This window comes from Bactrocera oleae, chromosome 3 (assembly GCF_042242935.1).
Source record: "Bactrocera oleae isolate idBacOlea1 chromosome 3, idBacOlea1, whole genome shotgun sequence".
In the NCBI taxonomy this organism is placed as follows: Eukaryota; Metazoa; Arthropoda; class Insecta; order Diptera; family Tephritidae; genus Bactrocera; species Bactrocera oleae.
In genome coordinates, this window is record NC_091537.1 from 15,947,640 (window position 1) to 15,971,564 (window position 23,925).

Here is a 23,925-nt window from a genome sequence, read left to right on the forward strand (position 1 = left end):
ATTCAATTTAATTTTTTATTCAAAATTTTATAATTAAAAAATTCATAATCGCACTCTCAATTAGTGAATTGTAGTATTTCAAAATTATAGACGAACTTTTGTCAATAAATAGTCAAGACATTTTTGGTTTCATAATACTATTTAAGTAAATAGTTTACTATTTAATCTATGCAAGTACATTCATACATAATGACATAGTGTACATTTGTTGTTCATAGACTCAAATACATTACATACATTTACAACGAGCTACCAGAAAACCCGTTTACTGACACTTTTTTCATAAATAAATGCATACATATATAAAAATACAAATAAGTTATACGTGGAGTTGAAATGCGATGATTAAATCTAAGTAAAGAACACGAATATGCAGTTTCTATTGCACAAATAAAATATTGTATAAAATTAATTTTTTTAATTAATAAAACTAGTATTTAACACTTAAAGTGTGAAATGCTCTCTCTCTCTCTTTTTAATGTGTATTTTTTTATTATAAGAAGCAATGCGCAAATAAAAACTTTGGAAAATGTGGCAACATAAAAAATACATTTTGAAAAATGCTTTTTAACTAAAATCTATGTATAAAAAATAAAACTTTTTCACATATAGTAGATTTAACACAGTAATCGCTTATAAAGAAAGTTGTATCGACAAAACTTTTTTGTATGTATGTATGTATGCGTTACATTCATCTAAACACAAAGGAACAAAGAACGTAGCAGAAGGAACAATATGGCAAACATTATAACATACACATTTACGTCTTTACTTTTCGTCCCAATTTAGTCAAGCCATATTTATTTGGACCATGGCTATTATGTTTACTATGTTTCGCTGCGTTGCCCGAACGTAAAATGCCATTAGGTTTTGTGCGTGTCTCGAAGAGCACATCGGAATCCGTCTCAGAATCGCTCAGCGAAGTTGTACGACAAACTGGTGTATAGAGGATAAATATTTATGTCAAACAGTTTAATGCCGCAAACAAATAATAAAAAAAAAAAAAAAATTATAATAAAAATATTTACAGAAAAAAATATAATAAAACATAATAATAATAATAATAATAATAATAAAATAAAAATAATATATATGTATATATAATAATAATACAAAATATAATAATAATAATAAAAAATATCATAATAATAATAAAAAAATATAATAAAAATAATAATAGAAAGATAAAAACATAAAGTAAAAAACAAATGAAAATAAAAATCAAAAGAAAAATAATTTAAAAAATATAAAAAATTATAAAATATTAAAAAATAATAATAATAATAAATAATAATAATAAATATAACAAAACAATAGAATTATGTATAGTAATTTACAGAAAAATATATAATAAAACATTATAATAAAAAATATTAATAATAAAATTAAAAATTATAATAAAAAATATTAATAATAAAAATAAAAATTATCATAAAAATAATAATAAAACGTTAAAAAAAATATAAAAAATTATAATAAAAAATAAAAAGAAAAATACTAATAATAATAAATATAACAAAAAAACAAGTTATAATTTAATTAGTTATAAAAAAGTAGTAAACAAATAATAAAAAAAAATATTAAAAACAGTAATATAAAATAAAAATAATTAATTAATAATAAAAAAATAGGATACAAATAATAATAAAAAAATTACAATAGCTATTAAACTCACATTGTGGCGCTTCTTCATCATTATTTCCAATCAAAGAATACTTTTGTAACTTTGGTCGCTTCGGTGGTTTTTTCGTTTGTCGACAGGCACAGGTAATACCCCAAAATAAACCGGACAGTAGTAAAAAGCTCATTATAATAGCAACAAAAACATATAAGATAGACCAATCTGCAAATACCAAGTATAAACTTAAATTATTCATTTTCTTATTTTATGTTGCAAATTTACTCACCGCAATTGGCTTCCTCTATGCCCCAGTAATAAGTTATAGAAGGCATCCAGAATGCCTCACAGGTGCATGAACGTGTTATAGGATTACAAATACCATGACCTGAACATTTGTTCTGGCACACGGTTGTGCGTATATCCGTGAAATCGGTGCCCAGTAGACCAGCATCCCGCTGGAGTTTATCTTTAAGCAGTTGCTCGACGGTTAAACCGTCAACCGGATGGCTTTGCCCATCTGCGGCGGTGGACTTAAAAGTGTATATATGGCATAAAACATAGATATATATATACACATTTAAAAATATAAATAAATATTACACACCTCCACATAGAAGACTAAAATTGTTGAATCTGCGCGCCGTCCATCGGACTTAAGTTCACGCACAAAGATTTTCATATCGCCCAAAAGCAAACCAATCTTTTGTACAATTAAATTCAGTTCAGATTGTTTTAACACGGAAGGACCCATCGGTATTGTTAATTGCACCAAATTCAATAACAATGGATCTGGATGCACCATAATGCTGACTGTATCGCTGCTGGACAGCCCTTGTTCGTCGTAGACTGTTAACTTGAAAACATAACGGCCATGCACAAGATTTGTTAGCTGCAAGAGAAAATCTTTCGTTTAAGCACATAACAAAAATTCGATAATAATGGATAAAAAGTACAGAAAATATTAAAAACAAGAAAAAACGTCAATAGGTGCATTTCTAATAGTATAAAAGGGTACAAAAAAAGATCGTTATCTTGATTTGGATCGGTCAGTTTGAATAGGAGCTATTGTATATCCTATAATAGTCCGAAATCTGTGGGTTCGACAAATGAGCAGCTTTTTGAGAAGAAAACTACGTGTGCAACATTTCAGATCGATAACTCAAAAACTGTGGGACTAGTTTGATAAAACGTTGCGCTGTTTCCGGTTTTGTTTTTTCATATTTTAAAGTCTCATGTATACATACAATCATAACTGGACGTCTATCGCTGTCACCCACAACAACGCCCGCTGCCAAACTGGCATCTTCACGTGTCCAAACATAACGCTCAACAGCTAAGTCATCCGATGAAGATGTGCCATTTAAATACAATGCGGAAAGCGGCAGCGTGACGCTTTTATCGCCACCGGCATTAGCGACTGGCGGTGCATTTTTCTCTGTAGGGAGTTTAGCAAATAAAATTTTTTTTAAATATTTATTTAATATTATATTAGATGTAAACAATTGTGTACATACCTTGCACCACCTTTATCCAAACACTGTCAGTGGCTGTATTATTGTCCTCATCGACCACACTCAAAACAAATTCATACAAACCAAGTGTTAGGGAAGTGGCGTTGGTAGCCTTAAAGTAAATATACAAATAAAATGTAATATAAAAGTGAATTTAAATTACAACATCAACACACCACTGCTGTGCTATTGGCCAATATTGCTGTATTAGGTCCTGTTTTTTCTTTCCACAAGTAACTTTGTATGCGTATGTCATCCGTTGAGGCTGAACCATTCAAAATAACCCAATTCCTCGGCAAGTTTATAGTCTAATACGATAATTTGAAAATTATTTATATAAATTTCTTTAACCTATAAAAGCAATGTACAAGCATTAGTTACCTGATTTCCACCCGCAACAGCGATTGGTGGTGTATTTGTTTGCGCCTTCACAAACACATTCACTTTGGCTGTACTGGATTGTCCACTGCCGTCAGTTACTTTTAAAACGAAAGTGTAAATACCTTCCTCCAAATTGGAAAGCTGTAAAAAGTAAAAAACGGAATTGTTTTCTGTTCTGCAAAAAATATATATACTATATTTAAATGTTACCTGCAGATATGGTGTGCGTGTATTTTGCATATCAACCGCTTTTGTATCATCACCAGCATCTTTTGTCCACTCCCATGCAACGATTTCGTGGTCATCGGTACTCGCAGTGCCATTTAAGATCACATTATTATTTGGCAGATATAAAATTACGGCATCACCTGTAAAATAACGGAGCTTTTATGAATAAAACAAAAACCTGCAATATTTTATATATATTCACCACTCACCGGCATTAGCCACTGGTGGATAGTCAGTGCCCTTTAGTACTGTTATATTAGCCGTTGTCGAATTCGTTACATTATCGGAATCAGAAACAGTCAATTTGAACGTGTAATTACCGGGCGAAGTAAGATCACCCAATTGTAGTATATTTACCTCTGGCAATTTGGGTTGATAACCGATGGGTCCCTGCACCACTTCCCAATGCCAGCTAATAATTTTATCATCATCAATACTTGTACTACCATCTAAAATAGCATTTGTAATTGGTAAACGTATAGTTTGCTCTTTGGGTTTGATCACCACTTGTGGTACGCGATTAATACGTTTTTCTGGTAGTACCGTGACATTGGCCATTGCTTCACCATAGGTGCCATTATCACCGGACACAGATACTTTGAAGATATACAAGCCCTCGGAGAGATTAGAAAGCCGCACTTTTGACTGGCTTTGATCGGATATGGTACCATTCATAGGACCTTTCGGCTGTGTTATAAGCGTCCATAAATATTTATATTTGCTACCACTGGTCTCCTCGTCCGGCACTGTAAATGCTGCCAATGTCACTTCTTTTTCTGGCAAACGCACTTCCTTTGACACAACGGAAACTACCAATTTCTTGTCCGTTTCAGCTTTCACCGTAGCCGCTGTTATATGTTCGTCATTTTCAATAGCAGATGGTATCAGCTCCGATGCAGCAGCTGACATTGGCAGACGTTGAGAATTGATTTCGTCTAATAAGGAATAATCAGCTGCAGTTGCTTCAGATGTTATACATTCACCTTCCTGATTCCGCGCCAATCCAGTTAGACATCGACATATTCCAAGTGCTGAATTTGAACGTACACGTACACACTCCTCTTTTGGCCCACAACGACTAGTTTCACCCATTTCTGATAAGTCCAATTCGCATTTTACGTATTTGAATTCTCTTGGTATGTCTGAACCAAAGAAGGACAAATCATCACCACTTCTTGAAATTGATTTCGCGCGCTTGTCATTAATAAGTTGTAATTCATCATCGTCATCATACGCCAGTTCCTTTACGAAAACAAATATGATAACTTTTGTCACAGTCTATTCCCTTTTTTTTTGTGCTCACCTGATTTCTACTCAAATAACGAAATTTATGCGGCTGCTTCCAAAAGCTCAGCGAATTAGGTCTTCGCTCAACACCACTGGCGCTTTCACTATCTTCTGCTGTTGGCATATTAAAACCACTCTCACCACTCTTCATTGTTTTGATCACATCCAGCCATGTGAGATTCTCATCCCCAGGGTCATGCTTCCGCACAGGACTGACCAACATCATTTGTAAACGATCTTTCTCTTGTTTTCGCTGCTTCGGCAAGCAACCCTCATTGCTATGGCACCTCACATGATAGCATTTGTTTTTGTATATGAAAACCACATTACATGTATCATTGGTTCGTGCCTTTTTACAACAAGCAGCTAAACATGACAGTGAATCGACATCTTCGCCTAATCCTGTATCCAACCTTATATACTCTTCAAATGTGCCAGCCCTTGCCTCCTCACGTGGCGTCGCATTGTCGAATACATAATTCAACATACTGGGGCACATTGCCAACACTGCATCAGCATTACGTGTACTTACCGTTGTATCCTTTGTTTTGGTTGAAATTGGCGATTCATCCCCAGTAATATCGTGATTTGATTGCAATACATTTTGTGTCGTTGTAATTTCAGCATTAACAATATAACTAAAAATTACAAATAAAGCTACTGAACGTTGCTGATGAAGAAAGCTCATATCCGTAAAATAGAATTATTGTAGTAATCACCCAAATTACTAAATTGTATCCAATACTGTATATTTAAAAGCGTTTATCTACGAGGATTGTTAAGTATGTAGACGGTTGAATGGATACAGCAGATGGTGCAATAATACACCGAGGTTTAGCAAATTCTGTTATTCATGCTAGTGCTATAAAAATTTACAATTTTATTGCTATCATATCACCTCAAGTGGTTAAAAAATAAAACCAAGTACCAATCAACTCACGTTGTGTAGTATATAATTTTTTCTTTTGACTGATATAATGCAAAACTTATTTTTCCAAATTAGATTTATTGTTCTTTGCCCCTTTCGATGGTTCTTTGTCCCTTTATGAAGTACCTGCCAAAATCAGCTGTTGATAACTTTTTCGTAAGGGTTGCAAACGTTACGTATGTATATATAATATATTAGATATATTTTTTTAGTAATAACTTATAATATTCTAAAAACATTTATTACCAGAGAAGGTGTATTATAGAGATGGTTCAATTGCAGATATAATATACGTGCTCTGTTAATACATTAAAAAATTCAGAATTTCAAGAATAAATGCTAATACAAAATACATGTGCGAAAATAAGATAAATGTAAGAAATACATTTTTTTTATATTCTTAACTGTTTTTAATAGTGTCATAGTGTAATATCGTATTATTAAGCGCCAATATGCTTAATTTGATTATTTCCAGTCGTTTTAAACAAATGCCGCTTAAACTGCACATGTACTAGCTATTAACGTATTTCTGCTGTTGAATATAAATGCTTTACTTTTATACAAAACATTTCACATTTCATTTTCGTTAGTCTGGCCACGCTTTATAAGTGTCAACTGTCAAAACCTCGAATTTTGGACTTTTGTGGAAAAATCAGATTGATGTAAATTTTGTTTTTTCCGCCTGATATTTGTTAAGAATTCAACCAATAAACCGATTTATAACAAATTGTATCACATCACAAAGTATTAAATAAAACCTAGCCAGTGAAATATTTATCAACAAATAGTTCAAATATGGCTTTTAATTTCACAGCGTTCGCTTATATAGTGGCTTTAATAGGCGATGCATTTTTAATATTTTTCGCCATATTTCATGTAATCGCGTTTGATGAGCTAAAAACAGACTATAAAAATCCCATCGATCAATGTAACAGCCTGAACCCGGTAAGTACAATGAAGATGCAGATAAGTAGGCCATTAAATAAATACTTGTCAGTCTAATTATAACTTTTTTGCAGTTGGTGTTGCCCGAATATTTACTTCATATTTTCCTCAATTTATTGTTCCTGTTGTGCGGCGAATGGTTTTCCTTGTGTATTAACATACCGTTAATTGCTTACCACATATGGCGGTAACTATAATTTTAGTTTTTTGCAATATCGAGAATACCTATAACATTAACCAAGAATTTATGGAGATAAACCATAGTAATTCAAGCATGAATCATCACGTGCCTGAAGTTCAATATTTGAAGCTAAAAGTTCAATACACCCTTCTCTAAAATAAAAATACAATATTTCTTATTTTTGTCTACTTTTTAGCTACAAAAATCGCCCTGTCATGACAGGTGCAGGTCTGTACGATCCAACCACTGTTTTAAGCACAGATAATTTGACTAAAAATATGCGCGAGGGTTGGATTAAATTGGCCATCTACTTGATTTCATTCTTCTATTATATTTATGGGTAAGTTTTAATTAAAATGTATATGTAAACCGAATACAATATTTTTCTTTGCAGAATGGTATATGCGCTAATATCTACGTAAAAGTAATAAAATATGTAGTGATCTCGATATTAAACAAAACCATAAATAAATTTATAATTACCATCAGCTCAGCACTTATAAGCCAGATGAACAAACCAAATATGAAGAAATATAAGTTTGATTTTGTGTAATGTAATGAGTTGTACGTGAGAACGAATTAAAGTCATATTTATTACTACTGTATTCTCAAATCATAAAAATTTAGGAATGTTGCTAGTAATCAAATTCTTGATTGCATAAGCTTCAAAAAGCACCACATAAATTGAGATTTTTTACAAATAAAAGGAAAAAACAAATAACTATTTAGCGATATAATTAAAAAAAAAACGAAAAATCACTATTGATATCAAGTTTTCTACATCATATCTAGCTTAAACGACACTAACGTATTAGTAAATATGTACAATATTTTATATACAAACTACATTTTATTTATCTAATCACGAAGAAGTAAAGATAAAATAACATGTGCAACTAAATAGTGATAAAAGTAGCGTTTTAAATTTATACATATGTGCTCTTCGGCCTTGTAACAGCTAGGTTTAATTATTTTCACATCCACACATATTTAGTTCGTGTTTAGTTGTATTTGTACGTTGCCAATTGCGTACTTAACAAAAGTAGCAGTGTTTTCTTAATGACATTGATGGCAGACGTGTTTCGTGACTTGTCAAACCATTTTTTCACCTGCGAACAATGGAATTAAAGATGTTTAAAAACTGATTTATAAATTGCTGGATATTTATAACCGCCTGTTTGCTCACACTTTTTTCTGATAGACATTACCCGTAATCTGCTGTTGCATAGTAACTACGCATAGATTAGAGATAAGTTATGTATACAAACTGATAACTTGAGTGTAAACTAACTCGATTTAGAGAGTTCTCGTGAGATTAAAACGTTCTTTTTGACAGCATTTCCTGACTTTTTCTTTTTCACATCTTTTTGAAACTGATGCAAACATTCGGCTTCTCTTATTGACAATAACAATTTTTTATTTTATTTTAAACTTTTCAATGCTATTTTATAAATTGATAATTACATAAATCGGTATATCATTACAATACACATTGTCATAGTTACGTGTTGTTAAAAAAATTTAAATATATCAAACCAAACATTTTATTTCTTGTCGAATTAAAAATCCACAAACACGCCGTAAATGCTTTGATATCAGGCAGAATTTCGGTGCCTTTAAAGCATTAATACGTGGAGTAGCGTGTAATGCTTAGTGAAAACAGAATATATGTATACAGGTTTTGAGAACAACACAACTTTAATTATAATGACCACAATTAAGTGCTGTATAAAACCGACCTTATTTTACATGGGCAACACTTAAACGTCATTACGTTAAAAAGACAACGAAGAAAATGAAAAAGAATATCAGTACTGCGAATATTTTAATCATCAGCCACCGATTCTTGGAAACGGTTTGGAAGTACTTCAATATTTCGCCATGTGCTGCTTCGATATTAAGTTCAGCATCTTGTATATTTGTATCGATACGCTCCACTGTTTCTTCCTGCTCTTTCACCATATGTGCCAACTGCTGGAATATGCCGCCAAGTTCTACAATAGTCGATTCAATGTTTTGCATAGTCTCGGCACGTTGTTGCACATAACTATCGGAATCATCATAAAGTGCGATTTGTTGTTGCGCCTGCATACCACTGGAACCACTGCCACCAACAGCACCCAGCAATGGTGTTGTGTCACCGGCGGCCATATCAATACTTACGGCCGTGTTCTCTTCGCTTAGAAGCAATGAACCTTGTTTCGCTGTACTCGATCGGACTGTACTCGCTGCAATTGGCGTCTGTCCAAATTGATCACGACGCGCCTTTTGATGTTTGAGATTTTCTGTACGTACTTCTAATATCTGCTTAAAGTCGGTACCCATGCTGGCTAGTTTGGATTGTAATGCATATACCATGTTTGAGGAATGTAACTGCAGATGTTTGCCAGAGCTTGTGCGGCGTTGATCCTTTGAAATATCCTGAAGACGTGCAATTTGTTGATTGAGTGCATTTAAATCGCCCTTTATGATATATGTTAGCTCTTGAATCTCTTGCGGTCGGTCATCGAAGAGACTTTTCTTTTTGGCCACTATAATAATATAAAAAAATCTCTGTAATGATAAAATTATTAATGCAATGGCAAATATTCATACTCACATAATGTTAGTTTTTCCAATTTGGCATAAGCACTTGCAATATTTTTCCCTATATATTTGGCCACCATCATAAATTCCGAATAACTCTGAACCTCTTTCGCTTTACGCGGATCACGAATATTCACAGCGCGTGTTATATTACGTGACTGCAACGATCGTATTGCATTATTAAACTCTCCTGTTCTGTCACGTGAAGCCATTATGAATATTTCTTCCTTTTCAAATATAGGCTCCTCTTCTTCTATTTCCTCAACTCCTTGAATTTGTTGCGTATCCCCGTATTGAGTCAGTTGTGTATAACCGATATACTCTTGCGCTGGATGATTTCCAGTAACCACAGCAGCTGCAGCACTCAACGGTTGTTGTATGAAGTTGCGTATTGCTTGGCCAGATGTTGCCTGCAAACGTGTGGACAGCGAGCGAAAATTCCACTGACGGCTCGCTTTGCTATACTTATCGTCGGGATCTACTGTTGAATTATTATTCGAGTTGTATTGTAGACCGTTGGTTGCTTGTTGGATATAGTCACCAATAAGTATGGTTGACTCTTGCGCTGAGCCACCGACAGATGTTTCCTTGCCAGTTGTTGTTGGAGCTACTGCTCCACCAAATAATGGATTTTTGTACTGTTGTTGCTGCGGCTGACCTTGAGAGGGAATTAGTGTTGAGCTCTCTTCATAGGATCCTTCATAGAATCTTGTAGTTTCTTGTGGATAATGACGTCGTCGTGTTGGCATCTCATAATCTACTAAGTAGTTATTGGATTTTCCTCCTGGCGCTTCGCTTTTTTATAGTAATCTTTTGCTATATTCTTTCTCAATAAAACAAAACATTCGTCACTTTCTACGCATCCATGCACACATATGTACACATTTGGACTTTCGGATAATTGCTTCGTAATCCACGTACACAGTTGGGATCACAACAATTAATTTGAATTGATTGTAGAAAACGTAACTATAACTAATTATTTCATTTAATTAAACAATTTCGTTATTTTGCTATTATGTATGGTCGCTTTTCCACAAAAAATAAAGTATATAAAATAAAACAAGGTAATACGTGTCTTTCTCTCACAGCTGTCAACCCAATATGATTTAATTGACAGCTCTAAATTATATAGATGGCGCTAAGCACAAATTTTAATTCAGTTAATTAAATTCATTGAATATTGTATTTCTACAAATATTTTATGTCCATTTTTTATAAACAAGGATAACTGGTAAATAAATATGTATGTATTGTTAATAAGAAAGATTAAAATAAAACAGAAATAATATATGTTTTTTTTTTTTGAAGAAATACATCCAGACTGATCTGGCCATATAGTTTTCGAAGATTATTAAATCCCGAATTCGTAGTTCAACAATCACCTGCTTCTTCACTTCTATTAAAGATAACTTGTATATTTAACATCAGAATTGTTAATTGACAATTTTTATTTAAATTTAAAGAATTAGATTAAAATGACACTTTACCATTTTGGAAATTGTGTAGCACTCGTTTATGTGCCATATTATCTCACTTATAAGTATTCTGGGCTGTAAGTAACACAAAACTTAGTAGCTGAAGTCAAAGTGCTAACCTATATATAAAAAAAAACAATTGATTCATAAAAATCCAATTTCAGTTCTGAATACGGCGCCTTCTGGAAATGTATACAAGCAGGTGGTATTTATATTTTCACTCAACTTTGCAAAATGCTTGTGCTGGCTACGTTTTTCGATTCCGACACTCTGAATGGTTCCGGGGAAGGCTTCTGTTTCTTAGCGGTATTTCCATATTTCTAATTCATTAAATAACATTGTTAATATAAAATAAACATTTTTTATTTTTTGTAGGAGTTGCTTAAGAGCAGTGTCAATGTAGCCGATTTACTTGGCTTTGCTTTGATACTTTCACGTATACCAGGCAAAGGACACAATAAATTGATAACGACCGGCTTAGGTTGGGCCGCCGCAGAAGTTATACTTTCTCGTGGTATTATGCTTTGGGTTGGAGCACGTGGCACAGAATTCAGCTGGATTTACATACTTAAATGCCTAGAGTCTAATGTTTTATTGGTAAATTAAGAGCAAATTTGAAGTTTGTATCAATTTAATACCCATTTGTTAATTATTAATATTTTTAAATAGGTGCAGCATATCACAACTGCCACATTGATGTGGCTTTTCTCTAGACATGATCTTAACAAAACACTAAAACCGTTAGTGACCATTTTATTAGCGCTGACAATATTTAAAGGTGTTTGGCTTGAGGGACTCCTTAGTGTGCTTACCTTCGGACCTTGGTCGACAATTGCTGTAAAAGCGCTGATTGCTTCTATCATGGGATTTATGTCTCTTCATATTTATACAGGATTAGCTCAGCAAATAGGCATTTAAGGTATTCGAAGGTTGTCAATTGAAACATTTTGTTGTAGTTAGAAATTTAATACAGTATAAAATACAATTAATTACACACACTCTTGTTTTTTTTTTTTTTGAGATCAATCAGTTAATATTTATTTCAATTGGTATTTCATTTATTCTTAATTCATCTTTTCTTTACAGACATATGAATAATAACATTTTAATGTAACGATTACATGATAATGCTTTAACAACTTTAATATATATACTTTATAACAAATGCAACGAGTAATATACTTTTAAACAGTAACAAGATAATATAACAACAATGTGGGTTTTTAATACTTAACTCACAATTATGTGAAATCCGTTTCATTATTCAGTCCGATTCCCTCTATGAGTTTATTTGAAGCTACGCCTAATTTGATGCATCGCAAATGTGTTGTATGCTCAGCTGTAAATAACATAATAAAACCATTTGCGGCAAGCCCTACAAAATTTATTTAATTATTTCAGTACTAAGTGATTTCATAAAATTCTTAAAATTATACTCAATAATGCACCGAAAGCCTTCGCAGCTGCTTTTCGACTCATTGCAGTTTGTGGTAAAAGGAATTCCACAGAGATTTCGTCGTCCAACATAATTTGAGAGCGCCACATACTTAATAGCTTTATCATGACATCGTAAGCTCCCCACTCGGTCTGTTCGTTCGACGGTGACTATGTGTACAAATATAAATATTGTATCGCATATGTAATACTTTCTATTAGCTTACACAAATTCTATTAGTGTGCTGCAAATTATTATTATTATCATTGCAAATATCAATTTCCATTGTACTATTTGGCAATAGTGAGCTCTCGTCTTGTATCATCTCAGCATTTACCGATGGCGTATAATTTGTTAAATTATTTATAGTTCCTAGATTACGCTTTTCAGTGTGGTTCCATTTTTTGTAAATTTGTGTAGCCAAATCATCAGTAATTTCACAATTTAAAATTTCGCGTAGCAAATTGCGATAATTATCACTCGCTGTAGCCGATTTTAAATTTGAAAGTCTCGCTTTGTTTTTTAGTTTAAACTTTCTGTTTGTGATGCAACTGTAAATTGTATTTTATTATAGTTTAAAGTATTTTATTATAGTTAAAAGTTCGAAATTACTTATGTTGAAGTGTAGTTAATAATTGCTTAGCGGAAGGTAACAATTTTTCATAGTGTTTTCTACCGTTAAAATTCCCTCCATTATTCCACTTAACTTTAGCTCTTATTTTCCTTAATTTCGCTGTAACATTAATTTGAATTTGCATTTGCGCACGCATTTCAGATTGTGTTAGTGCTGTAAATGCATCGATTATGGTTTTACTATGCTTAGATTTTGACTTCTTCAGAGATTCGTTGGGGGCAACACTTTCCTGGATGAGAAAGAGTGAGAAAATATATATTCTCTGCCATAAAAATAATAAAAGAAATGGTGGAATACCTTGTGATAATTGCATATTTTGTTCGTCCCATTAGGAATAGAGCTTTGCTTATCCATTTTAGCACTTTTACGAACCTCAACATAATTATCGTTATTTTCAGAGACAACACTGCAATCGGTTGCGTGCATCACACCCATTTCTACACGCACAGGACTAATCAAACAAACCGTTAAGTTCGCATTATGAACAATATCAGCTAAGCTTCAATCTAATCTTACCTTAATTCGTTAACATTACTGTTATCGCAATTATTTTTTAGAGCTGGTATGAATAGGCTGCTAGTTTCGTGTTCTACAACAGCGCTACGTGCGATCTCGATTTCCGGGATTTCAACAACTTCTTGCAGTTCTAGAAGTAGTGCAAATAATTTTTGTGCTTAACATAAGTATGTACATATATACGTATGTACGTATTTATCATATTTACCATCATTATTTTTTGGTTTTTTCTCATAAACGCCAAGCTTATCTGCAGCCTAAATTGTTTAAAATGAATTAAATAAATACATTTACAAATTTTCATATGCACACATACATACCTTTCTTTTTGGAGCCTTTGCAGGTTCATCTACTGGTATTATTTTGATTAGAAATTTACTTTCAAATTTCATATTAAACAATAGAATACTATACCTGCAAGCAATTGTATAATCGTGGCTAATTCGTCACTCGTAGTATTGCCAAAGCCATCATCTTCATCGTAAAAATACTGCTCATTATGCGTATCAAACTCATTGATGGTAATCTCACGTATATGAATACAAGTTGTCCTGTTGTTGCTTTTGGTTTTTAATACCTAAGTGCATACGTAAAAAAAAAGAAAAAAAAATTTGACTTCGGTTGCACCGTAACTATAATACCCTTCACAAATAAACAAGTTTTCCATACAAGAATTTGATTTTGATCGGTTGGTTTGTATGGCAGCTATATGGGAAAGTGGCAGGATTCGAACAATTTATTCGGATATGGTAGAATGCCTTGGTCAGTAATTCATGCGAAATTTCGTGAAGATATCTTGTGAAATAAACAAGTTTTCCACACAAAAACTCATTTTTGATCGTTCAGTTTGTATACCAGCTATTTGCTGTAGTGGTCCAATATCAGCGGTTCCGACCAAGCGCAACTTCGTTCTGGATACTGTAGCAGGTTAAAATCCTACTTATCCAGAATAGACCCCGACATACCAAACACATGTCCTGTGTGCAATGAGTCTCCGCATGACACTAACCACCTCTTGGCATGCCCAACAAACCCCACTCATCTAACACCCTTCTCCCTATGGTCCAACCCCGTCGAAACAGCTCGTTTCCTGGGCCTCCCGTTAGATGACCTCGACGACAACGAATCTGGAATTTATCACCCAAACGGGGACTAGGTAACCGTTACAACAACAACAACCAATGAGCCGCTTCTTGGAGAGAAAAGGAGGTGTGCAAAGTTTCAGAGCGATATCACAATAACAGAGGGACTAGTTAGCGTATGCACAGACAAACGGACAGATGGGCATGGCTAAATACACTCAGCTCCTCATGCTGGTCATTTATAAATTCTCTTCTTCTAAAATTTCGTCGACCTTCCTTCTGGGTGTTACAACACTATTCATTGTATACATATACAGACCTTTTTGTTCACAATCTCTGTGGTTTTGCCCCATTCTACAAATTTTGCTGTCTCGTCCAGCAAGGCTGTGTAATCTGTAATTGTGAAATCTTGCAAGGAATGTTCCACAGTCGCACGTCGTTTCCTTTTTGCACTGTAGGTGGTGGAGTAGTGCGTCGGTAGACTATTGATTGAGAATATATAGCTGTATAATTATTTGTAAAATATGTACTGAAAATACCTTCGCTTTTTGGCTTTCACTGTGGGCCAATCTTTACTCTGCGCTACCAGTTCTTTTGATTTATCTACAGTAATTTTAATGTCGCGTTAAAAATGCTTTTATAAAATATTCTAGCATTTCTTACTAAGTAAGTCGTTAACTTGTAGTTCATGAATCCGCAAAGTTGTATAGCAAAGACGCGATATAGAACGAAAGGAAAGCTCCTCGCCGGAACGCTTGTGTGAAATATCTTGTGTACGTTGTAGGCCATTATAAGCTCGTGTAATTGCTAAACGTAATTTTTCACTTTGTATAATTGGAAACAAAAGAACGCATTTAAAAACAGTTGTGCGTGCTCCGTTATGCCTATAACTTACCAGGTTTTTACAACATTTATTGACTGCAATTCATTGGATTTTGGTAAGGCGCTTTTTCTATTTGTTGGCCATAATTCCTGAAAATCGGTAAGCATTCTTTCACAAAAAAAAACTCAAAATTATGCCAATAAATATTAAAATTTGCAGATTTTAGTTAAATTATTTGTTAAAATATGGCGACCGTTAGTAAACGGCATTTCCGGCCCTAACGGCACTTGACATTCTACTAAGCGCGTAGATATTTTGCAGAAATTACTTGCAACCCATTATTGCCAATAATATCGCGAATTGTACTTTTTACTACGATTTTAAAAATTGTTTATAAATTTGAATTTGTTTATAAATTTTATAATTACTTAAAAACTTATAAATGTATAAAATTAACTTCCTTTTATGGCACTTTGTAGTCATATGCAACCCTGCCAACCACAAACAGCAGTTCTCGGCAATTCCACTTTGACCTCGCATTCCGCATTAATTTGTAAAACAAATTTAGTTTGTATTCTGTTGTATTTGCATTATTACTTGAATATCGTTGGTTGCTAATACCAAGTGTTCCGTTTCGTATACACATATTAGAATTCAGAAAAACTCAGGAAATCTATTCATTATCCTGCCAGCATACCAAACCGATTAAAATGGTAAGTAGGAAAATAGTTTAAGGTTTAATTATAGGATAATTACTGCATATTATGACTAATACGAATCAAGCGTCGTGGCCGACGTATCAACAGAATGGAAGGGAGTGGGATGTCGAAAAAAGGGTGCGGAAAATAACTGAACCATTAGTGAATCAACTGTTATTGACAATAGTGTTATTATTGTTTTTTGATGGATTGCTTTGTTTTGTGGCCTTCATGTTTATTGTTTTTTTTTTCTATATATTATATTATCCCTAGGGTGATAGCAAAATCTGTGACATCAGCGACGACGTGCGTGACGCATTAAAGAAGTTTCGCTTCCGTAAAAGTACATCAAACTCGGCACTGATATGTAAGTAAAACGTTTCTATTTTCATGTTTTTTCATTGGGCATGTCAATTTGGCGGTAAACTTAGCTATGCAAATTAGTATTAAACGCTTTCTCTTGTGCTATGTTATTTATCGCTTTATTTGCATATTCTTTACATCGGTGTGTGATATGATTAGTAATGCAAAAAATTGCGAGGTAGTGTCAAAACAAATTTAAAAAAGAGCCAAGTTATTCATAATTTTATACCCTGAACAGCGTAATATTAAGTTTGTCACGAAGTTGACATCTGAAATTTTGTAAACGTCCTTTTCTCGTCAAGAAACAGCGCTCATTTGTCGGAACCGCCAATATCGGACCACTATATCATACAGTGATCGAGCAGCCTTTGTAGGGAAAAATTTATTAATGTATTTAACGAGATATCTTTACGAAATTTAGCTTGAATTATTGTTTATGGCAGCGTTGCAATCTCCGAAGAAATTTTTCATATTGAGCCATTATAGCATATTGGTGGCTTATAAATTAATCAATTAAAATCGAAGTTCTTGCATGGAAACTTTTTTATTTGTGAAGGGGATTCTAGCCGAAGTTAACGTTTTTTTATTAAAATGTTAATTGTATTAAAAATATATACTTATATCATATCATACATTATTTATTTATTTTTTTAGTAAAAGTCGATCGCGAAAAGCAACTTGTTATTTTGGACGAACTCTTGGAGGATATCTCCGTTGATGAATTACAAGAAACACTGCCAGGACATCAGCCTCGATATATAATATATACGTATAAAATGATACATGACGACCAAAGAATTTCATATCCAATGTGTTTCATATTTTACACCCCACGCGATAGTCAGGTGCGTAAGATTTATATGAACTTCTCGTGAATACAACATAAAACTCTATTCACATTATGCCATTAGATTGAGCTGCAAATGATGTATGCCTGCACCAAAAGTGCCCTCCAACGTGAGGTGGACTTAACACGTGTCTACGAAATACGCGAATTAGATGAACTCACTGAAGAATGGCTCAGGGAAAAACTCAAGTAAAGCAGACAGAGAAGTTTATAAACATACAAAATGATAAGCAATATTGTGTATATGTTCGTTGGTGTACATAATGTGCATGGACTTACCCAAATACCAACGATTTTACACCAAATACATACATATGTCTAATGATACAATGGATATGCCGCAAGCATAAAAATAACACGCCCAGAAGTAAATACTTTTAAGTAACAGGTATTTTTTTCAACATTCCTATCATAGAGAGACCAAAACGCCAAAAACTTAAAAATATTCCAAACTAATTGTAAAATATAACTTAGATACTTCATTCCAACGTTTTTTATCGTGCATACATATATACATATGTATATTAGTTGTAGCGTCATATTTTCAGTAGCGTTCGCGTAGTGTCGATAGTGAATACGAAATGAAAGATAAATACACACATGTGTTTTATACATATTCATAATATGAGAAGCTGTGCTTGCCAAATTTAATTTTATTTACTTATAATACTACAATTTTTTATTTAAGTATTAGCGTTTTTTTATATTGAATTTTACAATACGTGCATAATAAAATGAAAAACATTCACATTTGTATACACTTTATCAATATACAATACATATACGTAAAAATAAATATACACACAACATACTAAAGAAGATATCGATTTAATAAGCAGCAAGCTGCTATCAAATTGTGGCTTGCGCTGTTGTAAACAACTGTTATGGTCGTTGCTTTGTAGATTACCCGCAATAATAACTTATTTACTGTTATTTAGCAATCTGCGTTTTAAAAAGGATGCAAACGCTGCGCCGCATGCATCATACTTAGTGCGGCAGTGCTTTGTGCCGACGCTGCAGGCGGTGGTGGAGGCGGCGGTTGTGCTGCTGCAAGCATGTGTGCCATTGTCGGATGATGTGTCATATGCGTGGCATGATTGGGCTGCAATGGTGTGTTCAAAGGCAAATGATGTGTGTGCGGATGTAGGCCATCATGTGTGAGAGTAGCATGTGTTGGTGGTGCCGCTGCATGATAATGATGCGGCATTTGACTTGTCAGTGGTAAATTCAGCAGATTACTATTGGCATGAGAACGAAAATGCACACTTAAGCTGCTAGCCGAACCGAATTCCTTGTCACAGTCGGGACATTTGAAACTTTCCTGCAGAACAGTTGTACCTTGCAGTGAACTGTTTGGCACGACACCACCCACAACAACTATCGGTTCAGGACAGGTGGTATCGACTGCCTCATCCTCATCATCTTCGCTGCGTTCGTGTAGTGTATGTTGTTTACGTTTATGCGCTTGCATATCACGTTGCCGACTAAATGACTTGCCACACACATCGCAATGATGGCTTTTTAGCTGCGTATGTGTAACCATATGTTTAGAGAGATCACCGACACTGTAGAAAGCCTTCTGACATACTGGACACAATTGATCTCGTATGCCGGTGTGTATCTTTTGGTGTGCTTGAAAGTTGCCCAGTGCGGAGAATTGTTTGGAGCAAATCTCACATTGAAACGGACGTTCGCCGGTATGTGTGCGCTGATGTATGTGCAAATTATACTTTTGCGCAAATCGTCGCGGGCAATAGCTACAGCCAAATGGTTTTTCACCTGTGTGTGTGCGCAAATGCATTTGCAGCTGAGCGGAGCACTTGAAGGTTTTGTTGCATTCATAACATGTTTGTGGTAGTTTTGGCAAAGGTTTCGGACCACGACGCTTATGCTCCTCCGGTGGTTTACGCTGATAACGTGAACGACGCTTACTAAGTAGTGAGAAATGTAAGAAATACAAGGCGACAGTGATTTGTTTACATTTACCTTTTCTTAACATTCTCGCCCATATCTGATTCCTCTTCAGAATCGGGCTCCAAGTATGTGTGTGTCTTATGGCTCAACGATTCAACTGGCAAGTCTGTGTTCGTTTCGGCATCACAAAAACTTAAAAAAAAAACTATAATAAATTGTTTACACACACACACACGATATAGTTGTAGCTTACCCATATCCTCTGTCCTGCAAACCCAAGTATTGTCGCAGTCTCATATCAGAGTTCTCGCACTCTTGTTTGAAATGGTACGCCACACCCAAACGATAAATGCAATTATTGCATATGACTGCAGGTAAACCATCACTTTTATAAACCTTAGAAGATAATATTTTGTTTTTAGTAATGTTTTTGACATAAACACAGAATCTTGTGATTTAGTATGTACCCTGATTTTGGCACACATCATCAACATAGTGCAAGGCATCATCGCAAATTCAGTACTGTATATGGACGTAAGTGCCCCTTCTTCTAGACACACTCGGCAAATTTTATGAATATTATAGTCCATATTAAAATTTTGCAGCTATCTACAAATTATAAAATAATATGTTTATTTACGAATGTGAGAATACAATTAGAGACAGAAATAAAAGTTGCCATATCGATTATAAAGTTCGAACTTAAATTGAATTTATTTAAGAATGACTACAGCTTACAAACAAAAACGTAAATAAGCTAATAGAAGAGGTAGCGCATTATATAAATATTTAAGGTAAACAAATCATTTATTAAAACATATGTTTTAGGTATATTTTAAAGTTTGAATCAATCCATTTAATATAAATTTCATGTTTAAATTCCTTTCTTCGACTTCCAATTAAGTAATATTGGCAAAAAATTATAATTGTTATTAAACAAATAGCACATAAAATAATACAAATTTATTGTGCAATAACTTTTTAAGTACAATGTTGCCGACTGCCATCGGAGTTGTCATTTGTGACAGCTCGCTCTAATTGCAGCCAAGCTTACGCGTCTCGACTGCATTGCCGACTACTTCCTTTCTAGTTTATTTCTTAAAGGTATGCGTACCTATTTTTCGTCAATTACCCAAAAAAATCTGTAAACATCAGCGAACTAATACGCAGAATATTACAAATTATGAAACAAAACAACTACTAAATGTTTAAAGCTTGCTATGTAAAATAACTTATGTGAATTTTTTAATTTCATATTCTTCATTTCTGTGATTGTGTTGGTCTACCGTCTTCCTACTCCAATTCTGTGCCATTTGTTACAATGACGATTACTGCTATGAAATGCTACAGCGGACAAAATGGTTCAACGTTTGACTTTGAGAAGACGTCTGTCTTATAACACCAAATCCAACAGGAGGCGTATGTAAGTAGTTTGAGGAAATGGATATGCAATAAAATTTCTGTAAGAAATACTGCCGGTGAATGTAAAATTGTAAATGATTTGTGTGACATACAATTGTCAATCTTATGAGTGAAACTTAGAATTCACATCAAAAAGATTTAAAATCAATCATATATGTGCTCCGAAACAATAACATTTGCATTGTATTTTGGAAGTATGCAATGAGTTTGCTAGTGTTACTACAGAATGTAGTTTTGCCTAAGCAAGACTTGCTGTTTAGTTCGTTAGTGTCGCATTAAACAATTATATAGTGTACAATTTTGCTGACATGGCGTGCTATTCTTTACAGTATACATTAATTTCTTAAAACTAAAATTTTGTATATTTTCAGTGTGCGCACACCTGGTGGTCGCCTTGTGTACCAATATGTAAAGAAGAACAAGACCGTCCCAAAGTGCGGTCAATGTAAAGAGAAGCTAAAGGGTATTCGTCCCACACGCCCATGCGAACGTTCCCGTCTGTCGAAACGTCAAAAGACCGTAGCACGTACCTATGGTGGTGTTTTGTGCCACAGCTGTCTGCGTGAACGCATCGTTCGTGCCTTCCTTATTGAGGAGCAAAAGATCGTAAAGGCGCTGAAGAGCCAACGTGAATTGGTGAAACCAGTCAAGCCCGTTGCTGAGAAGAAGCCCGCCAAGGCGCAAGCCAGCAAATCTGCAGGAGGCAAGTCGGCGACCAAGAAACCCGCCCAGAAATCCACTGGCAAATCCAAGAAGTAAATTAATATTGGACGGGGGGTTTCTATTTTAAAAAGTAGTTGGAGAAGAATGTGTGTAAAAATTGAAGTTGTACGTTGCAACGTATAATGGATGAAATAAAATAAAAGCGCTGTTCTTTTTTAATATAAACTCAATTTATTGTTAGAATTTTTGAAAAGTATTAGCATTAATTTATAAGTGGTTTGTGTAACGTTATTGGAATTTAGCTCCATTGTTATTAAACACCTGATATGTGCATATGCATGTTTTCTCCAAAAATTTGACCCCACTGATGTTCGATAAAAATATTAAACTCGATATAAAATGCAACCATGTGTTTACTTTTCCCGTCTACGCCTTGTGGCTGTCATTTGTACACTTTTCAATGTGTGTTTTGATTTGCTTTTTTTTTTAGTTTCAATTTCAATTAAAAATGGCCGAAGTGTTGTTGTATCGCGGACGCAGTCGCGCTTCTGTTTTTAGTTTTGTGCTTTTTACCGCATTCCTATTGGAGTCTGAGCGTGGTAAGTGCATTTAGCAATGTTTAAATAATTAAGTGCATTCGAAGTTGCAACGAAAATGTGCAGGGTTTGTCATTTACGGGTATCGGAACTTCTGTGGCTTCAGTGATTTTTTTTCGCAAAATGCAGGCATTCCATGCAGGTGTATTTGTATGTGTGTGTTTCCATATTGCCGTTGCGTTTTGCTGGGAGCGTGTTTGAGAGCCGTAGTTCTCTTTATGCCAATTGGAGTTTTGCTCAAAAAATACGATGAAATTGTCAATTGCTAAAGAGTATTGTCAGAGAATGTTATTGAATAAAGAAGGCGCAAATGTTAGCTGTACTAAAATGTTAATTACGATGAGGGAACATCGAAAACGCGCAAGTTTGAAAATAAAATTTTACGATTCTATCAGGCGACGTAACGAATTACACCACTCTATAAGCAAAATGTATATACATACATATGCACAGATGTTCTTTAGTATGCGCATAAACAAAAATTGAAATAATAAAATCGAATGAAATTGACTTCTGAGGAGAAAATATAAATAACTAGGGAAATAGCATGAAAATATAATTGAAATATCATTTATTAAAAAAGGGTTATAAAAATAAAAAAAGAGCATAAAAAAATATCTGATAGGATTTGAACTTAGGCAAAATATTTCACGTTGCAATAACTAAGTGTGCTATACCAGCAGCACGATATTCAAGTAACTTTGTCTAAGTTGTGAACTCAAACAGTTATTCTTGTTTACTTGCTTCAAATGTTCATATATTTATAAGTGAATATTCTTGAAATTGCTTTCCTTCATTCGCATGTTCAAATATATTTGCATATATATACACATACATATGTACATGTATGTCCCTCAATATGTCTTTCGCAAAAAATCAAACATTCGCGCAAGTGACAAAAAAACGTAGACACAATACAATTTAAGTTTCATGAGTTTTAGGATTCGAACATATAAGCTCGTACTCGGATTGAGCTTAACCCCTTCCCGCTTACGACCTCAGCCACATCAAAAGTGGAAACGCGGCCGCTTAGCCACCGTTTTATTGTTATCCTTTGCTCAATAAGCAATTGCTCACGTAACGCACATACATAAGTTGGAAAAATAGCCTATTAAATGTTTATTTTATTATAAACTCTGGGGTTTTTACCGGTAATACAGCCTTTTAATTCAGAAGGCAACGATTTTTCATTTAGGAATATTCGTTGTGTCTATTTATAGCATTTCGCACATGGTGTGGTGTATTTTTCTTTTTCGAAGTTATATTTTTCGATGTTCCCTTGTCTGGAATTACAAATTAGTGCCGTTTCACATTGGGATGCAAAAGAGTCTGATGTTTTTCAAATTTTCTTTTGGTGTCGCTCTGGGCATTCACACGGTAAAAAAGAGTCCAGCAACTCGAGTCTAGTTTTTCTGCATTCCTTTTCACAAAATGTTCGTAAATATTTGTGCGGTTCGACTGCGCAACACCGCGCAACACTGCGTGCTGCGTATTTCATTTGTATGTTGAGATGATGGTCACACATTCTGCTTGCAATGAATTACCATGAATATGGTAGAACAATATGCATAATACAAGTACCTACCCGCTAAATAGTTTCAAAAAAATACTAAAGACGGGAATTCCCTAATCCACAAGAATGTATTGAATATCCGCTACTAATCTTTTCAAGGCCAAATTTATAATAGGAATTTCCTAATCTTTAAGTATTAAAAACTCATAATTTCTTTACTCCGTATTAAAAATTCATAATTTCTTTACTCCATAATCTATATCTTAATTTTCT

At 34.0% G+C, this 23,925-nt stretch overlaps 9 protein-coding genes across 12 annotated transcripts in view; 5 read left to right on the forward strand and 4 right to left on the reverse strand.

Moving 5' to 3' along the window:
- Positions 1–120: 120 nt before the first annotated feature.
- Positions 121–6,113, reverse strand: LOC106616779 (dyslexia-associated protein KIAA0319-like protein). 3 transcript variants are annotated; one of them, XM_014233655.3, is made up of 12 exons: positions 5,969–6,113; positions 5,045–5,890; positions 3,951–4,983; positions 3,724–3,881; positions 3,514–3,654; positions 3,309–3,440; positions 3,136–3,244; positions 2,866–3,056; positions 2,226–2,510; positions 1,908–2,151; positions 1,676–1,843; positions 121–936 (listed from the first exon to the last, which is right to left on the reverse strand). In XM_014233655.3, exons 2-12 carry the CDS (start codon positions 5,714–5,716, stop codon positions 761–763), a joined length of 3,309 nt encoding a protein of 1,102 aa, XP_014089130.2. In that variant the 5' UTR covers positions 5,717–5,890; positions 5,969–6,113; the 3' UTR covers positions 121–760. The 3 variants fall into 3 exon arrangements, with proteins under 3 accessions (XP_014089130.2, XP_014089129.2, XP_069963687.1); XM_014233654.3 differs by having other exon boundaries at positions 5,957–6,081; XM_070107586.1 differs by having other exon boundaries at positions 5,045–6,083.
- A 474-nt stretch (positions 6,114–6,587) lies between these two features.
- Positions 6,588–10,772, reverse strand: Syx5 (syntaxin 5). The gene is made up of 2 exons (XM_014233642.3): positions 9,682–10,772; positions 6,588–9,613 (listed from the first exon to the last, which is right to left on the reverse strand). Exons 1-2 carry the CDS (start codon positions 10,415–10,417, stop codon positions 8,853–8,855), a joined length of 1,497 nt encoding a protein of 498 aa, XP_014089117.2. The 5' UTR covers positions 10,418–10,772; the 3' UTR covers positions 6,588–8,852.
- On the forward strand, positions 6,726–7,687 carry cni (protein cornichon). Its single transcript, XM_014233643.3, has 4 exons — positions 6,726–6,901; positions 6,976–7,088; positions 7,279–7,422; positions 7,477–7,687. Exons 1-4 carry the CDS (start codon positions 6,752–6,754, stop codon positions 7,502–7,504), a joined length of 435 nt encoding a protein of 144 aa, XP_014089118.1. The 5' UTR covers positions 6,726–6,751; the 3' UTR covers positions 7,505–7,687.
- Positions 10,773–11,050: 278 nt separating the features above from the next.
- On the forward strand, positions 11,051–12,311 carry LOC106616767 (BOS complex subunit TMEM147). Of its 2 annotated transcripts, none has more exons than XM_014233631.3 (5): positions 11,051–11,223; positions 11,311–11,452; positions 11,522–11,743; positions 11,816–12,075; positions 12,233–12,311. In XM_014233631.3, exons 1-4 carry the CDS (start codon positions 11,147–11,149, stop codon positions 12,062–12,064), a joined length of 690 nt encoding a protein of 229 aa, XP_014089106.1. In that variant the 5' UTR covers positions 11,051–11,146; the 3' UTR covers positions 12,065–12,075; positions 12,233–12,311. The 2 variants fall into 2 exon arrangements, with proteins under 2 accessions (XP_014089106.1, XP_014089105.1); XM_014233630.3 differs by having other exon boundaries at positions 11,816–12,065.
- A 76-nt stretch (positions 12,312–12,387) lies between these two features.
- Positions 12,388–15,952, reverse strand: c(2)M (crossover suppressor on 2 of Manheim). The gene is given in 13 exon segments (XM_070107587.1): positions 12,388–12,521; positions 12,583–12,751; positions 12,808–13,132; positions 13,194–13,444; positions 13,513–13,666; positions 13,732–13,861; positions 13,940–13,988; positions 14,052–14,141; positions 14,144–14,308; positions 15,133–15,295; positions 15,353–15,416; positions 15,477–15,637; positions 15,709–15,952. Coding segments are annotated over 13 exon segments (1,950 nt in total). The 5' UTR covers positions 15,804–15,952.
- A 224-nt stretch (positions 15,953–16,176) lies between these two features.
- On the forward strand, positions 16,177–18,348 carry GMF (Glia maturation factor). The gene is made up of 4 exons (XM_014233636.3): positions 16,177–16,349; positions 16,608–16,701; positions 17,352–17,542; positions 17,609–18,348. The coding sequence occupies exons 1-4, from the start codon at positions 16,347–16,349 to the stop codon at positions 17,735–17,737; spliced, it is 417 nt and encodes a 138-aa protein (XP_014089111.1). The 5' UTR covers positions 16,177–16,346; the 3' UTR covers positions 17,738–18,348.
- Positions 18,349–18,435: 87 nt separating this feature from the next.
- LOC106616766 (zinc finger protein 32) lies at positions 18,436–20,120 on the reverse strand. Its single transcript, XM_014233629.3, has 4 exons — positions 19,926–20,120; positions 19,712–19,854; positions 19,531–19,650; positions 18,436–19,475 (listed from the first exon to the last, which is right to left on the reverse strand). The coding sequence occupies exons 1-4, from the start codon at positions 20,046–20,048 to the stop codon at positions 18,494–18,496; spliced, it is 1,368 nt and encodes a 455-aa protein (XP_014089104.2). The 5' UTR covers positions 20,049–20,120; the 3' UTR covers positions 18,436–18,493.
- A 418-nt stretch (positions 20,121–20,538) lies between these two features.
- Positions 20,539–21,773, forward strand: RpL34a (Ribosomal protein L34a). The gene is made up of 3 exons (XM_014233580.3): positions 20,539–20,562; positions 20,809–20,881; positions 21,252–21,773. The coding sequence occupies exons 2-3, from the start codon at positions 20,817–20,819 to the stop codon at positions 21,637–21,639; spliced, it is 453 nt and encodes a 150-aa protein (XP_014089055.1). The 5' UTR covers positions 20,539–20,562; positions 20,809–20,816; the 3' UTR covers positions 21,640–21,773.
- Positions 21,774–22,026: 253 nt separating this feature from the next.
- Positions 22,027–23,925, forward strand: part of tkv (serine/threonine receptor kinase thickveins) — a 207,463-nt gene continuing 205,564 nt past the window's right edge. Inside the window, exon 1 of the mRNA XM_036366900.2 lies at positions 22,027–22,142. Within this exon, the coding sequence (XP_036222793.1) occupies positions 22,052–22,142 (91 nt within the window). The 5' untranslated portion in view covers positions 22,027–22,051. The remainder of the gene's footprint in view (positions 22,143–23,925) is intronic.

What these genes read in the sequence shown, in the direction of transcription:
- LOC106616779 (XM_014233655.3), bottom strand. Translation starts at nt 5,716, where the DNA reads ATGAGCTTTCTTCATCAGCAACGTTCAGTAGCTTTATTTGTAATTTTT. An exon ending in TGGCCAATAGCACAGCAGTG is followed by an intron (nt 3,245 to 3,308) that starts GTGTGTTGATGT and finishes ATTTACTTTAAG; the next exon opens with GCTACCAACGCCACTTCCCT. An exon ending in TTTTAGTCTTCTATGTGGAG is followed by an intron (nt 2,152 to 2,225) that starts GTGTGTAATATT and finishes TACACTTTTAAG; the next exon opens with TCCACCGCCGCAGATGGGCA.
- LOC106616766 (XM_014233629.3), bottom strand. Translation starts at nt 20,048, where the DNA reads ATGGACTATAATATTCATAAAATTTGCCGAGTGTGTCTAGAAGAAGGG. An exon ending in TGATGTGTGCCAAAATCAGG is followed by an intron (nt 19,855 to 19,925) that starts GTACATACTAAA and finishes TTATCTTCTAAG; the next exon opens with GTTTATAAAAGTGATGGTTT. An exon ending in GGCGAGAATGTTAAGAAAAG is followed by an intron (nt 19,476 to 19,530) that starts GTAAATGTAAAC and finishes CTCACTACTTAG; the next exon opens with TAAGCGTCGTTCACGTTATC.
- LOC106616767 (XM_014233631.3), top strand. Translation starts at nt 11,147, where the DNA reads ATGACACTTTACCATTTTGGAAATTGTGTAGCACTCGTTTATGTGCCA. An exon ending in ACTTATAAGTATTCTGGGCT is followed by an intron (nt 11,224 to 11,310) that starts GTAAGTAACACA and finishes ATCCAATTTCAG; the next exon opens with TTCTGAATACGGCGCCTTCT. An exon ending in TAGAGTCTAATGTTTTATTG is followed by an intron (nt 11,744 to 11,815) that starts GTAAATTAAGAG and finishes ATTTTTAAATAG; the next exon opens with GTGCAGCATATCACAACTGC.
- Syx5 (XM_014233642.3), bottom strand. Translation starts at nt 10,417, where the DNA reads ATGCCAACACGACGACGTCATTATCCACAAGAAACTACAAGATTCTAT. An exon ending in ATTGGAAAAACTAACATTAT is followed by an intron (nt 9,614 to 9,681) that starts GTGAGTATGAAT and finishes ATATTATTATAG; the next exon opens with TGGCCAAAAAGAAAAGTCTC.
- RpL34a (XM_014233580.3), top strand. Translation starts at nt 20,817, where the DNA reads ATGGTTCAACGTTTGACTTTGAGAAGACGTCTGTCTTATAACACCAAA. An exon ending in AAATCCAACAGGAGGCGTAT is followed by an intron (nt 20,882 to 21,251) that starts GTAAGTAGTTTG and finishes GTATATTTTCAG; the next exon opens with TGTGCGCACACCTGGTGGTC.
- cni (XM_014233643.3), top strand. Translation starts at nt 6,752, where the DNA reads ATGGCTTTTAATTTCACAGCGTTCGCTTATATAGTGGCTTTAATAGGC. An exon ending in AATGTAACAGCCTGAACCCG is followed by an intron (nt 6,902 to 6,975) that starts GTAAGTACAATG and finishes ACTTTTTTGCAG; the next exon opens with TTGGTGTTGCCCGAATATTT. An exon ending in TTCTTCTATTATATTTATGG is followed by an intron (nt 7,423 to 7,476) that starts GTAAGTTTTAAT and finishes TTTTCTTTGCAG; the next exon opens with AATGGTATATGCGCTAATAT.
- GMF (XM_014233636.3), top strand. An exon ending in ATCAAACTCGGCACTGATAT is followed by an intron (nt 16,702 to 17,351) that starts GTAAGTAAAACG and finishes TTATTTTTTTAG; the next exon opens with TAAAAGTCGATCGCGAAAAG. An exon ending in ACACCCCACGCGATAGTCAG is followed by an intron (nt 17,543 to 17,608) that starts GTGCGTAAGATT and finishes TTATGCCATTAG; the next exon opens with ATTGAGCTGCAAATGATGTA.